Source organism: Miscanthus floridulus, chromosome 8 (genome assembly GCF_019320115.1).
Source record: "Miscanthus floridulus cultivar M001 chromosome 8, ASM1932011v1, whole genome shotgun sequence".
NCBI classification, from domain to species: domain Eukaryota; kingdom Viridiplantae; phylum Streptophyta; class Magnoliopsida; order Poales; family Poaceae; genus Miscanthus; species Miscanthus floridulus.
The window spans coordinates 49,631,447-49,645,794 of NC_089587.1; the positions used below are offsets into that span (position 1 = coordinate 49,631,447).

Below are 14,348 nucleotides of genomic sequence, written 5' to 3' on the forward strand. Positions count from 1 at the left end.
GGGAAATGAAATCAAGTTTCGTTCTCCTGGGTGTGGATCACTCCGGCTTAGGCGTTGGTCCAACACAGATGAGGGTGACTGAGGTGTTGGGGCCACAACACTTTGAGACAAACAAACAACATCTGTACAAAGATACGCCAAAAAGATACAAGTCCACCAAATTTGAGAAGGTGCACCAGTCTGCCCTGCCGCTGCACGAGCGAGCCTAATCTAGACAAACAAACACACCCTCCCAAGCAAGATTATTTTATCCTACCAACACAAGCTCCAAGAAACTTGCTTGGCAGAGAGAGAGTCATTGCTTTGAGACAAACGGCTTGTTCGCTGGTTGGTTTCTAGGCTGACTTGGGCTGGCTGGTATTGGTTTATTGTGAGAGGAAAACACTGTTGGCTGACTGGTTTGGGCTGGCTGAAACCAACAAGCGAACAGGCTGAAAGGTAGCCGAACATCTAAACGTAGCAACAACGTCAAATCCGTGCTCAGCAAGGGTAGGCAGGTTTTGAGTGAGGAACCAAACACACCATGATGTTTGGATCCCTCGCCTCGCCTTACCTTGCCAGGCTAGAAGTTGAAACAAAAACAGTATTTGGATCTCTTAACCAGCCACCTCGTTATTTGTGCGACCAAGGAATTCCTTGCTGTGCTGGTTGAGCAGGTTTGGCTTGCCTGCGCCGGCAAGGTTCGCCTTGCCAGGGGAGGTTAGGCAAGGAAACCTGGGAACAAACGTGTATATTGCGCAGGCCTGAGGCGATCCAAACAGTAGCTGGCTAGACAAGGCGAGACACGGACCGAATTTTTTACTTTTTAGCCCTTTTTTCGAAAGTTTATCTCAAATAGACCCTTGGCGGAAAGAATTCAGAACATGGACCCTAGCTCGGCGCCATCGATGCTGGCGCCGAGCCCCTGGGCTGGGGCGAACTTACATGGAACGAAGCTCGGCGCCGTAGATGCTGGCGCCGAGCTCGGCGCCGTTGACGCTGGCGCCGAGCATGCAGTTTCAGGATATATAAATTTTGTGGATATATAAAATTTTGGCTTGTTTTACCGTGAGATGGATATATAAAATTTTAGCTAATAAAATTTTATATATCCATCTCACGGTAAAAGTAGGGTGTTAGGTTAAATTTAGGGTGTTTGATGTGCTTGCTAACCATCGGCCTCACCAAACGTAGGCCTCCAAAAGGCAAGGTCAACCCTTCTGTTCTGCTCGCGCATCAATCGACCCATCGACAGACTGGTCTGGTATTCAGCCCTGCCTGTCTGGAACGGCACACGGACGGCAAGGCATGGCCCTGCCCGCCCGGCTGCATGTCCCTGATCTAGTGGATTCTTCTTTCCTTCCTCCCCCTCTGGCGTAATCTGGCCCTCTGGCCTCTGCTGTAAAATCACGCACGTCGTACTTTGCTATTCACGCGTGCATCTGATGATCTGATCTGGTCTCACTCGTCTGGTGACTGGTGTTGTCCAGAGGCCAGAGCATATATTCCAAATAATGCTGCAGTGCCAGAGGACAGTTACAAGATCTGCACGTGGCCGGTAGAGTATCGGCATCTAAAAATGGTACCTTTTAGCAAAGCCGGTACCGACGCGCGGACTAGTTTATTTAGCCACAAAGTTCTTCTTCACCAGCTGGCTCGTCCGTCGTCGTTTGACCAAGATTCTCCTCGGGCCGCCTCGAATTCGAATCGACCTGACGACGCACGTCGTCAACGGTGCCTGAAACTGCATGCTCGGCGCCAGCGTCAACGGCGCCGAGCTCGGCGCCAGCATCTACGGCACCGAGCTCGGCGCTAGAGTGACTGGCGCCGAGCTTCGTTCCATGTAAGTTCGCCCCAGCCCAGGGGCTCGGCGCCAGGGACGCTGGCGCCGAGCTCGGCGCCAGCATCGATGGCGCTGAGTTAGGGTCTATTTTCTGAATTCTTTCTGCCAGGGGTCTATTTGAGAGAAACTCTTAAAAAAGAGGGTAAAAAGTAAAAAATTCGGAGACACGGATCACCGGGGGAACCAAACGCGCGCGCGCCCCATGTTTCTTGTCGTTTTGAAGCGATGGTCAGTGTTGCCTGTTGCGGGGGCGTGCGGATTCCGTCCGAAATCTATCCAACGCTGTAGTTTACTCCTATTTCTGCCGCTCGCCTGACAGATTGCGTGCCGGAGCCCGGAGGCGGGGGAATGTGGCTGGCGGCGCCGGCGGGTCCATCGCCTATCAGCCGGGCGGTGGCGAAGGTGCGATTCCAGTCATTCAATTGGAGTTCCTTTCCACAGGGCACATCGAAGGTCTTTCGTCCTTAATTCGAAAGAAACCACTTCTAGATGACGAGCCACCGCTTGCAGGGTACTCTACCACGTCACGTCGAGAGATAGTGGAGGAAAAATCTGAAGCCGTCCGAAGTTAAGGAAGGCGATATTCAGCGCAAGCAAGACTGCCTAATTCATGGATCTGCCTGTCTCCAAGGAAGATCTGCGGTGCGGTGTGTCTCCTGAACCCCACCCCAACTAAAGAGTTGCATTTCAGTGTTGTTTGCATAATTATATTGCTGGGTATCCATTAGATAAATACCATTGCTGACTGCAGCGTTTGAGTTGCGTGTGGAGATCAAGATGCTGGTTAAGGCTGTGAAGAATATGGTTTCCCAAGAATCTGTAGTTAGGATCTTTCAAAAAAGAAAAAAGGAATCTATAATAAGAAATTTCTGCAATGCAGAAAGGTTTGCTGCGGCAAACTTTCCAACATGATGTGCTTGGTTGGATGAGCTAATTTACAATTTAATCAGTAACTTCCTTACTATGACCCAGTACATACTTAGTATCGTCAGTGCGTTAATTTAATATCTGTCATTAATTTTTAGTTCCCTTTGGGATAAGAAATGCTGTTACCTTTTGCATTCCTCTTGCACATAAGATCTGAAGAATGTCGGTCTCTTACAATGGTAAAAAATAATACAACAAATTATGGGTGTAGATTTTTGTTCTAAAACTTTACATATTCACACCACCATGATTACACTGTACTATTTGCACTATTGTTTTACTCGAAGGCATATGAAACCTTTCCAATTCTTTTCGACAAATCAAGATGGCACCACAGCTACCAAATTATGCAAAGTAGCACTGCCAGCAGATGGAACTGTACTTTGTTTGCTTTCGGCTAGAAGGTTGGCCGTTGGAGGTCACACTGGAGGACTAATTTCTGATACTCTCCAAGCGCCCATATAGGAAATATGTTGCGATAAGCCATGTAGCACAAGGGACCATTTTTCAAGAAACTTCCAATCATTTCCTACAGAACAATAAAGAAACTGTTAGTAGCAACAATAGATCTTTGGATGAAGGCGATTTGCATGCTTACTACTTACTAGAAATTGGGAAATTCCTAGAACGGTAAAAAGGGAAAATACGCGAGCCGCGGGGGAGTGACGTCCCCACCGGTTTTTCATTAAGAAGAAGAACTTCTCACGCAGCTCGTGAAAACCCCCCGAACCCCGGCCCCACCCATATAAGCGGCACCGCATCTCCGTGAGACGGGACGGCCACAGACCTGTACTTTGGTGTGTGACAGTTTCAAGTCATGTTTCAAACTGGTAGGGGAGCTGCCTATCATTCAGTTTGAGGTTATCGTGTGAATACTTTCCAATGATTATGAGGAAATAACTCAGGTTTTCCGCAGTCCGAAAGCATTTAGAGAGGGTATTCTTCTATATACGTTCCTGTGAGGGTAATTGGAAGATCAAAACATTTTGTTGTTTATCAAGCAAAAGGTCACCCACATCTGTTAATGGAACATCTTTATTGCTTCATTATGCTTAATGCCATTATAACAGGGAATGTCAAGATTAAAAATTGAACTGTATAATACAGAGCACACTTAGCAGTTACCTCCTGTGGGAAGTCACCATTGCCGAGCTGCATACTAATGATAAGTCTTGCAGCTTTGTGCAGTGGAGTGGGATCTCTTTCCACCTGAACTTAGAAGAAAAGTTTGAAATTACTCCAATACTTCAAAAGTGAAAATAGATCTAGACTTTTAAGCAGGTTGGTTGATTTATTCTGATGTTAAATAAGCTCTGCTGCAATTGCCCATTAAGTATTTTGTTATGTTAAATAAAGTAATCACCTGTCCAGCTTTCATGAGCGCCAACATTGCCCATGCAGTGTTCACTATGTGTGACTTCTCCCTATCCAGATTTGTGTATGCCTGTTTATAATTTGAATATGTGGTCAGTCCCATGGGTTGAAAATGCAGCAAGGCAAGACAAATTCTGAGACAAAAATCTTCCGCATAAATACAGGTGCACTGTAAACTTTGTGAAAGCAAAAGATGCATAATGTTTCCAACCAGCAAATGTTCAGCTTGCGTTTTCCATTATTGAGGTACATATGGAATTATTGGAATGACATATTACGACTCATATGCTCTTGTTGCTGTGCAATTGCAACATTTTTTTAACATAAAGTCCATCTACTTTATTGCTCGTTTCACTTTCTCTAAATAAGGCTGAACCAAGTTGCTTGTTTCCTCTCAATGCTTCATGTTCCTTATGAATTACTATCTGGTTATGAATTCATACAGATTGCTGTACTTTTTGCCTATAATTTGCTGGAAGTTCAACAGAAACAGGATCAAAGCATGTTTCCATTGTCTGGATGTGTTGCTTACTCAAACATTCTTTAGCTTGGTTCTTGATGAAAGATGCAGTCCATCTACATTGCAAAAGCATACTAGAAATGGTTACCTTGGTTCTCGATGAAAGATGACTCTCACCCCATCCACCATTCTTTAGCTGCTTTGTTAAGAGAAACTTACAGGCCTTCCGGATACAAGTGCTGTTACCATAACTTTGTCCAACAGCTGATAGACCCTCAATAGCAAACCATGTGCCATATGTGAAACAAATACCCCAAGATCCAAACCTGTAAAACAATTTATCAATCATTGATTATCTATTTTCTCAATGTTCTATGAATTTCGGTTATGTTTTAATATCTACTGCACATCATTCCACTAGTTTTATTTAACTATGAACTTGTCTAGTTTTATTTGCTGTATTAAAGGTTTAGTTATTATCTCATTGAAGATATTGACTGTATTCTTTGGGACTATGTACTTCAGTTCTGCTGAGCTACCCTGGGAATTATTCTGTAGGTTTAGGTTTAATAGTGTCAAAACTTCAAGCAATCCAATAAGGACTAAATTTGCCAAATTTAAACCTTTTTATGGTCACGTATAAAAGTACTGACCATGAGCCATCATCATTCTGTAACTTCTCAACGAATTCAGTAGCTCCCCTAATGCATTGATCTATTTCATCTTTTCGATGACAAGGGTACTTCTCCCGAAACAATGCTAATGCTTGCATGACTGATGAGGTACACTCGACGTACCTGCAGTATGTATGCATGTTATTTGTTTTGCCATAAGAGAGGTATTGCTAAGAATGTTGTAAAATTCTTACTGATGCTCCACCATGATGTCTGCATATATCTCTGTCATGTTGAAAATCTGCCATGAAAAAAGATCCAAAGCCCCAATTTTCAGTGCTCTATATGTGTACATGTAGATATTATGGGCGTACCCAGTGCAGAGAGCTCCCGCTCTGTGCAGGGTTTGGGAAATGGTGTTAGTGGCAAGCCTTACCCTCGCCTGTGCAATACGAGGAGACCGCGACTCGAACCCCGGACCTTCCGGTCACATGCGGTAAGACTCTACCGCTTGCACCAGGCCCGTCCTTCACATGTAGATATTATGCTCTACAATAATAGTTCCCTAAAGACAATACTTACTTTTCTTTTCGATATAACTATGACAGGTAATTTGGCTCAATAATGATCTCTTTTACATACCAGAATCTTCTGAGGATTTCATCATTATATTGGTTCAGACTAGAAGTGCTGGTTATTTAGCTCCATATTACCAGTGTATTCGTGCCTCCTTTCTTTCTTACCTGATTTTTTAGATGCATCTTGGTTCCTATTTATATAACTTAACTTGAATCTGCAAGTTATTTTTTTTAAAGCTGAAAAATAAATTTACATGCTTGCCCTCAGTATGATTTACTATTGTTCCTAAGCACGTTTTGCCATAAGTGAAGAAACATCAAAGTAACTATAATTCACCTACTATATGCCCAAAGTAAGAAACTCTGAGCAGACATAACTGCTTCCAAATATCTTGTGATCATTGTGGTTTTCATTCTGAAATTACCTAAAGCATAAAGCCCTGAATCTATTATCTAAAACCATGTATATATGTTATTATAATGCATGGATTTAAATAGTAAAACAGGAACTGGAAACATACCTCCATCCATGGATATGTGCGAGCTAGCTCCCAAGTTCCATAGCCACCGTTTGGGTTCTGCATCCAATTCAGGGTTAATACATAGCTACTCTCTGGTTTTATTTACACTTTCTTTTTCAACCAAAATGCTGTTAGTTAACTCAGCATCTATACTTATGCTAAAACTGATGGCTATTCATTTCTCATTTGGTATGTCTGGAAATTGTAAGTCTGGAAATTATGCTTTGATTTTTTAATTCCTGTACAGTATTCTATTAATCTGTTCAAACTTTTCATCTTTGGAGTGTACCATAATCATTTTCTAGAGAGGAAAATGTGCATCACTGCATTTGCATAGTATATTAGTTTCTATTGTTACTTAGGCTTAATGCTATTAGCAGCATATAGATGTTTTTTTCACTCGCTGCCAAAATGTCCATGAAACAATATTTGTTCAACTACCTTGAACCTTTCTAATGGTAGACCTAGATATGTAATGCAAAGTAAAGTAGTTACATGCCTGTAAGGATAATAATACATTCACTGCATCATATAGGCGGCATGTTTCCATCTGATCACTTTCAATGTCTGATGAAAATTTGGATAGCATTAAAAAAACCTGAAACCAGAGAAAACATGATATGTCATTTTAATGATCTTGTAGTTTTGAGTCTGTTAATGGTATGGTGAAAGAGGGTGTTGAACCATAAGAGCTTCTGCTGTGCAATCTGAAACCTGCCACCCCTGATCAGCAACCTGGAAGCCCCACCCTCCTTTAGATATGTGACGGTACTTTCTGCTGAAGTCACCAGAAGGATTGTCCATGATCTTAAAATTTAAGTTAGTCGAGTTAAGCAGGTAAGTTAAGAGAAATAGAGTTAATATAACTTCAATCTTAGGCAATAATACCTGGGAGGCTTTTATGAAATCATGCGCTTTCTTGAGGGTACTTCTATATTCTTCTGCAATATTACATGCTAATATTGCTTGGACTGCAAAGGCAACATCCCATAGTTGTCCAGCACAGACCTTTGTAAAGCGATGATACATAAATATCAGCACACAAGGTGTTGCGGCTTGACAGTGCCTTGTAGAAAGAGGGATCCTACAGTAGTGTTTAATTTACCCGCACTTTCATGCCATCTTCACCAATCCATAGGAAATCAGCAACTCTAGCCAAATGGCGCTTGAATGCATCTGAGTTGGATTTTTCGATCCAACAGCACAACATGGATAATGCCTGCAATGTTTACTCTTTTTAAGGACGTTTGCCATTTTCATTAGTACTGACTAAAATTCGAAGAAGGGCGGGCCTGGTGCAAGCGGTAGAGCCTTACCACCTGTGACCGGAAGGTCCTGGGTTCAAGTCGCGGTCTCCTCGCATTGCACAGGCGAGGGTAAGGCTTGCTACTAACACCCTTCCCTAGACCCCGCACAGAGCGGGAGCTCTCTGCACTGGGTACGCCCTTACTGACTAAAATTCGAAGTGTTCATAAATGCAAATATTTCCTAAATTGTCACTGTACCCATCTTTCCTAGCATGTATTGTCAAGAAGTGAACGATTGACCGAGTGTACACAAAACTGAAAAGTCCTTCCATAAATTATTTTTGTGGACATATTTTTTATTTTAAAAATAAACACAGACCGGATAAAGTGCACACATTAATTATAAATGGGGAAGTAATATGAGTGTGAGCTTGGACTCATGTCTCATGACCTCAACCATCTAAAGTTCTCAACCTCTTCGTCTACCTTAGGCCACATTTGTGTCCCCTGTTTTTTCTACTTTCTGCATAAGAAAAATGCTTGCCCTTCTGCACATATGTTTCCAGAGTTGCTTCTGTCAGATTAATCCATTATGATTTAATGAGCAAGGAATCTTGGAAACCCTTAAAATTCACTAGTTTTGGATTCCAAAATTTCTTTGATTGGGTTTCGCTCCCTTTTCTTTTGTCATTATTCAGTTGCAACCATTGGTGCTATTACACTACACTACATAGAATTATAGACATTGATCCATGGGGATGCTTCTAAAACAAGTGTAATCAATGGCTCAATGCAGTTTTCGCTGCACCATCAGAACATTTTTTGTTCACTTCACGTAAGCAGGTATTTCAGTTTCTTAAAAAACTAAAAATAGTGAACTGTCCATCAGTAACTAATACTATTCAATGTGAACTTGTTTCTGCTGCGATGGTAAAAAATTGTCTGAATTGTTTTGAGAAGACATAATTATCCTACCTTCTGTGCGGCACCAATGCAGATGTATTGAGAATTCTCATCTTCGTATTTCAAGAATTCAGCGACCTGTTGTAGGGCTTTCTTTCTCATGTAGGAAATTGGCCAACGTGTGAGTAAAGGTTCACCAAAACTGTAAAGGCAGTCAGATAGACACTCCTGTAGCCATGTATGTGGATTATACACATCTTCCTGCATTTGAATTTGTCATGTATTTTCACCAATTCTGAAACATAAACATATGACATACGCTGACATGCTTGTGGGTTCAAATGGCAGGACTTGATGTCTCTGATATCTTTGTTTACATTATGATATAGGGAATAACATGGCATACAGAAAGCATGTATTTGCAACGTACATAAATGTATTACCAATCTAAATCTCTACACACAAAACAATGTGATATAACTTCATCTGTATTTATCTGAATACCTATTACATCTACTCTGAAATCATATAGAATCCTTGCAGATATCTTTTAGATGCTTAACAGACTAACCTTTGCACATAATTTACGAGCTTGCTTCCAGTCAATCTTTTTATAGGGATGAATATGTAGCTCTTCCCTTAGTGACATAACTAATCTCGTAATGGGTCCGACAAATTTCTTGCCATATAAATAGGACATGGGAATGAATGCCATTCTGAAGTGACTCCACAATCGTCCTGCATTTGGAAAGAAAAATATAAAGATGATTAGATCTGTTTTGTCTTACTTTACATAACTATTACAGGTCTAACTAATATAATAATACATCATTATCGTCCGGTTGTTGGCAGTGATGGTGATTACCTATATCACCTGTCAAGATGTTTACATTATCTTAGAAAATATCAGTATACAAAGAAGTTTTGAGTTCTAGTCAGCGGCAGAGCTTGGTTGAGACCAACCAATAACACATATGCATGCAGCAATAATCCAGCCATCCTTGCATGGGCTATGGCTCCCCTGACATGTTCGTCAAGCTCCGCCACTGCTTCTAGCTGACATGGTTCATGCACCAGTTGGTCTGATAATTAGGTTGCTCAACAACCAAGTCGCTGTGCTGATTACTACTAAATCTACACATGCACTAGGTTGAAGAAAAATCTACCTGGCTGAATAGGAACCCATGATGGAAGAAGAAACAATTCTGGAGGGATGGGATTTACACCTGACCATTCAGAAACTCCAAGCACCTGCATTACCAGGTACGCAGTTACAACTAAGGTCCTGTTGTGAATAAATGGTTGTCGTTATTACAGTTGATTATTGTAATCGATTTCATGCTTTCCACAATTATTTGGCCCTTTCCATGTCCCATTTCACAATGCTTTGAATAACTCAACGGCTACACCGTTGAACGTTTGATGTATGTGTGCCATTAAGGGATTAGTAAGTGCAAGTCCCCAGTTCACATGAGATAAGTTTGCAGTATTTTATAAACCAATGTAAATTAATTAAATTACTTCTGCAAAACAAGTGAGTATGAGGATGACAATTCAACTGCAAGGATGGTTACCGAGAGCCACACTTTCCCCAAGATTGGTACCATTGTTGCACCACCATGATCATGTATCCATTTTCTTGCTTTAAGCATAGACATATCTGGTCCATCATCGATATTCTCACCAAGTAGCCTTAGAGCAGTATAGTTGAGAGCTGTGCTAAGCATGGAGCTTTCACCTTCCGTGTGTAGCCCCCATCCTCCATCCATGTTCTGTTTCACACGATCATTAAACACTTGTTGACATATTTTTGAAAAGTTTTAGGCGTTTCCTTAAATTATTCATAATTTCCTTGCAAATGTCCACTTGTCCAGCTTACCTGACGGTTGTACAGGTAACGACAAATCTCCTTGCAGTGTTCTGATGATAGTATACTACTTAATGATTCTGTGACGTACAGAACTATAATCTGTAGTAGAAAACAAGGAAACTTAAGAGATATCTGTGACATTCAATACTAGATGTTGAAAGTAATAAAGCAGACATAATCAACTAAATGGTAATAGTGATACAGAAAACAACAATTTTGGTGTATCATAATCCTTACCATGGTAGCTGTGGTAAACAATGGCCCTGGAAAATCTCCTGGCCAGTGCCCATCGTGTGCTTGTATCGCTGAGAAGTAATTGAGTGCCTTTCTCAGTATCTCCGACACTGTGCTGGAGTTTATAACCAGAGGAGATTCATCTTTTGTCCTCTGTAGATCAAGACTGAAACTGTTCTCCTTTGCTAACTGTAAAAAAGTAGTTCAGGTTGCATTTCAAGATGCTAAATTGTGGTTATATTTGCAATTAATTTTAGTGGTAGTACTTTACTTTGTTAGGATCCATATCACGTTAATTACACAGGAAATTTACAAATGTATAAAGATGTAGCCTACATATAAGGCCTTGGAAAGATAAGTGTGTTTCGTTTTAAGTTTCATATATTCTGTGGGGATCTGATACTATGCCATATGAGTTTTGTGCAACAACCATAATTCAACATGTTACCTGCGTGCGGGCCAAAATATCGGAGCTGTGTCTCATTTGGAACCTGTTCTTCTTGAATTCTTCCCGTGCAGAGTCAACAGCTTCCCTCTCTTCTTTTGATCCAAAATCTTGATCAAACTCCCATGTTTCTCTTCCGATGTGACTGTTGCCACTCTTGAGCCATGGTCCACCCTTGGCAATCTTGAGCCTCCACATATTCTACAGCTGAAAATATATACTTTCTTTCTGCTTCTATTCTAGAGATACCTGCTGCCAAAAAATAACTGTTTTAATTAAGATTAGCTGTCTGTTAAGACTGAGCATAATATTCCCTTAGAAGTTTCAGAAGGATGTCCGTGTGTTGAGGTAATGTTGTCTAGTGCTATTTTACTCTTCGAGTTTTTGCTAGTTCCTTCCTGCGCTGCCTGCTACTCAGTTTTACAAGGCTGTCTGGTTGCAGTGGAAATACAGTGTGCCGACTCTCATTTGACATAGCTGACTATTTTCTGATCTCTGGAGTATTTGAGCTTGCTTTGATATACATTGTCAGATGCAATTTATTCTCCTATACAAACCTAAAATGGTGAAACTGCTTCATTCTAGCTCTTCTTGGAAGGGAAGTAGGAATGCATCATGCATGTAAATGGATGCACAGATAAAAGAGCCACATACACTTACAGGATTTTTATCGTTCCTTGTTTGCAGGTGCAATCATCACCCAATGTGGGATGACAACCATCACAAGAAGCAGCAGCTACAGTTGAAGTCTTGAAGAGAGCCGGATGACGTGCATTGTCAATCAGGCTGTTGAGTCCCTATTTATCGCCTTGGAGATCACATGGAACCCATGAGCCAAAGGTCGAGTTGGCACGGAATGTGTCTCCTCTCCTCTCCTGCACAAGGCACAACACAACCGTGGAGCCGTCCAGTAGGGAGCTTGCTTGGCAGCTGAGAACCCGGGGAAATGGCTTATGTGTGTACGCGCGTGCCTGGCCCTGGTCATGCGAAGCCACAGCTTCAGTTCCTGGAGAGGTCGTTCATCACAGGAACTGCATGAACTTTCAACTTTTGTTTCAAAACTGGTGAGCTGTATACGTGTTAAACAATGTTTTCACTTTTCAGAGACGGTGACCTGTTCTTAGAACACTGGCGTTACGCAAATTTCTGATTGAACTGAATCCAAAGCTTCCTGCCTTGTATAGTCATCGTGTGGGGCTGATCGAGTCCATTGTCAATGGGAAGGTTCAGCATCTCTATGGTCGGTCTTTGCAGCCTAATAGTACTTGAGCTAAGTGTAGGAGAGGATAGGGAAGGACGAAGGACGTCTCAGTTGAGCTAAGTGAACCAAAAAAAAAAAACATAATTACAAAGATTGACCCTACGAATAATAGCAACATAGATATGGCCATATTGAGAGCATGCGCATGGTCCAAATTCAGGACATTTTAATAATAAATACTCACTCTGTATCAAATTATAGGTCATTCTAACTTTTTGGAAAGTAAAAACATCTTAAGTTTGACTAAAATGATAGAGAAAATTATAAAGATTTATGATACCAAACAAGTATCATTAGATTCTTCATTAATTATATTTTCATAATATACCTATTTGATATCATAAATCTTTGTAATTTTCTTATTATTTTGGTCAAACTTGAGATGCTTGGAATGACTTATAATTTGGGATGGAGGGAATCTAATGGTATGGTATACTAATTGTCATGGTAAGCTAGAAGGAAATTAACATTAGAGTTCAGATTGTTAAGATACTGCGCCTACCTCATAAATAATTTATATACGTGGCACGATTAGGAGTCGAGCTCGATGCCATGTGCTGTGGGCGTCCATTTTCCCTTTCGTACACACGTACTGTACCAAGACAGAAATTGGAGCTTGGTACCAGTTCCATATATAGCTACCTAAGTTCTACTAGTAGATATGAGAAAAGCAAATTGAAGCACGTTTTTTCTTAAAAGATTCCACGGCTAGTCAAACTTTATAAGTAATAAGAACTACCGTTTGCCTAAAGGCAGCAAATCTTTTTTTTTATCAAAAATGCTATACAACACACATATGTTTTTTTATCAATTTTTTTTTTGCCTAAAGACAGTAATAAGACAATCAGAAATGCTATACAACACACATGTGTTTTAGCAAAAAAAAAAAAAAAAAAAACACATGGATTTTTTTTTATCTCTCTCCCTCTCTCTTTCTCATCGGTGACCACCGGCGCCAGCGATTGGCGAGCTCGCCCCGGCGCCGGCGCTGGCCATGGCAGTGGCGGTGGCGGCGGCGGCGGCAGCGGATCTGTGATTCGTCCTTTCATAGAAAAAAAATCTGTGATCTGTGGAGGCTGGAGGTAGAAGAAGGGTGGAGACTGTTAGATCTTAATCCTATGGTGTAAAAAAATTCATGTGTTGAAACTACATAAAACACATGGTTGTGTAGTAGACAGACTCAAAACAATTAAACTATCTAGAGTATTCCTCGATTTTCCAATTACATGTGGTGCTTTTTTATTGGTGGGTCCTACCTAGAAAGCTCATCTCCAACCCATATTTACATTTATTTTGAGATAAGATTTAAACTGTATGATCACATTTTTTTTGGGGACGGAGGGAGTAGTTCCACGTGCATGTCTGCGTGCCAGCTCCTTCAAGTTCAAGGTTTCCGAGCAATAAGATTTCCTCTTGTCTTGTGCTCTGTTAAGTAACACTACTCATGGTGTGGCTCAACAAAAAAATCAGCAACACAGTAGTATTCATTTAGCAGTTGTATTACTCCCTGGGTTAAGTCACACCTGCTGCCAGTGCCATTGCTGGTCAGCAGAACTTGCGTGCGCGTGTAAAAAAGACACCGCCGAAAGTTGATAGGACTGAGCATGCAATGCAATAGAGGTACAGGCACATGTGCCGACGGGCCGTGGGCCGGCGTTGCTGCCAGCGACGTCAGGCCAGGGCTATAGCCGCTAATCATTGCGACGCCTACTGCACCTCACGGCCGGCGTTGCTGCCAGCGACGTCAGGCCAGGGCTATAGCCGCTAATCATTGCGACGCCTACTGCACCTCCCGCGAAGTAATAAGGCCTTGTTTAGATTTTAAGTTTTTTCACTCTGTCTGTCACATCAAATCTTTAGACACATGTATGGAGTATTAAATGTAGAAAAAAAATTAATTATACAGTTTGATTGTAAATTACGAGACGAATCTTTTAAGCCTAGTTAGGCCATAATTAGACAATAATTGTCAAATACAAATAAAAGTGCTACAGTGCCGAATACTGATTCCTAACAACGATCTAAACAAGGCCTAAGCAGCTTGCCGCGCGTCAATGCCGCGCTTAGATCACGGCGTGGCAGCCCGGTCACC

The 14,348-nt window shown here is 41.5% G+C and overlaps 1 protein-coding gene and 1 long non-coding RNA gene across 3 annotated transcripts; one reads left to right on the forward strand and one right to left on the reverse strand.

Annotated features, from left to right (window-relative positions):
- The first annotated feature begins 2,072 nt into the window (after positions 1–2,072).
- LOC136476341 (uncharacterized) lies at positions 2,073–11,813 on the forward strand. The gene is made up of 4 exons (XR_010763534.1): positions 2,073–2,224; positions 2,333–2,469; positions 9,596–9,709; positions 11,683–11,813. It is a non-coding gene; the product is annotated as an uncharacterized lncRNA (long non-coding RNA).
- Positions 2,841–11,754, reverse strand: LOC136476332 (cycloartenol Synthase-like). 2 transcript variants are annotated; one of them, XM_066474124.1, is made up of 19 exons: positions 11,656–11,754; positions 10,999–11,247; positions 10,554–10,739; positions 10,326–10,415; positions 10,021–10,218; positions 9,613–9,697; positions 9,018–9,184; positions 8,519–8,707; positions 7,408–7,515; positions 7,185–7,304; positions 6,981–7,103; positions 6,796–6,894; positions 6,297–6,353; positions 5,452–5,498; positions 5,237–5,380; positions 4,732–4,909; positions 4,113–4,193; positions 3,875–3,958; positions 2,841–3,278 (listed from the first exon to the last, which is right to left on the reverse strand). In XM_066474124.1, exons 2-19 carry the CDS (start codon positions 11,191–11,193, stop codon positions 3,147–3,149), a joined length of 2,283 nt encoding a protein of 760 aa, XP_066330221.1. In that variant the 5' UTR covers positions 11,194–11,247; positions 11,656–11,754; the 3' UTR covers positions 2,841–3,146. The 2 variants fall into 2 exon arrangements, with proteins under 2 accessions (XP_066330221.1, XP_066330220.1); XM_066474123.1 differs by having other exon boundaries at positions 7,402–7,515.
- Positions 11,814–14,348: the final 2,535 nt, after the last annotated feature.

Bases quoted from the DNA above. Each gene is read 5' to 3' on its own strand.
- LOC136476332 (XM_066474123.1), bottom strand. From the start codon at position 11,193: ATGTGGAGGCTCAAGATTGCCAAGGGTGGACCATGGCTCAAGAGTGGC. The intron at 7,305-7,401 runs GTAAATTAAACA...CGCTTTACAAAG, and splicing joins AAGATGGCATGAAAGTGCGG to GTCTGTGCTGGACAACTATG. The intron at 5,381-5,451 runs GTAAGAATTTTA...TACATACTGCAG, and splicing joins GACATCATGGTGGAGCATCA to GTACGTCGAGTGTACCTCAT.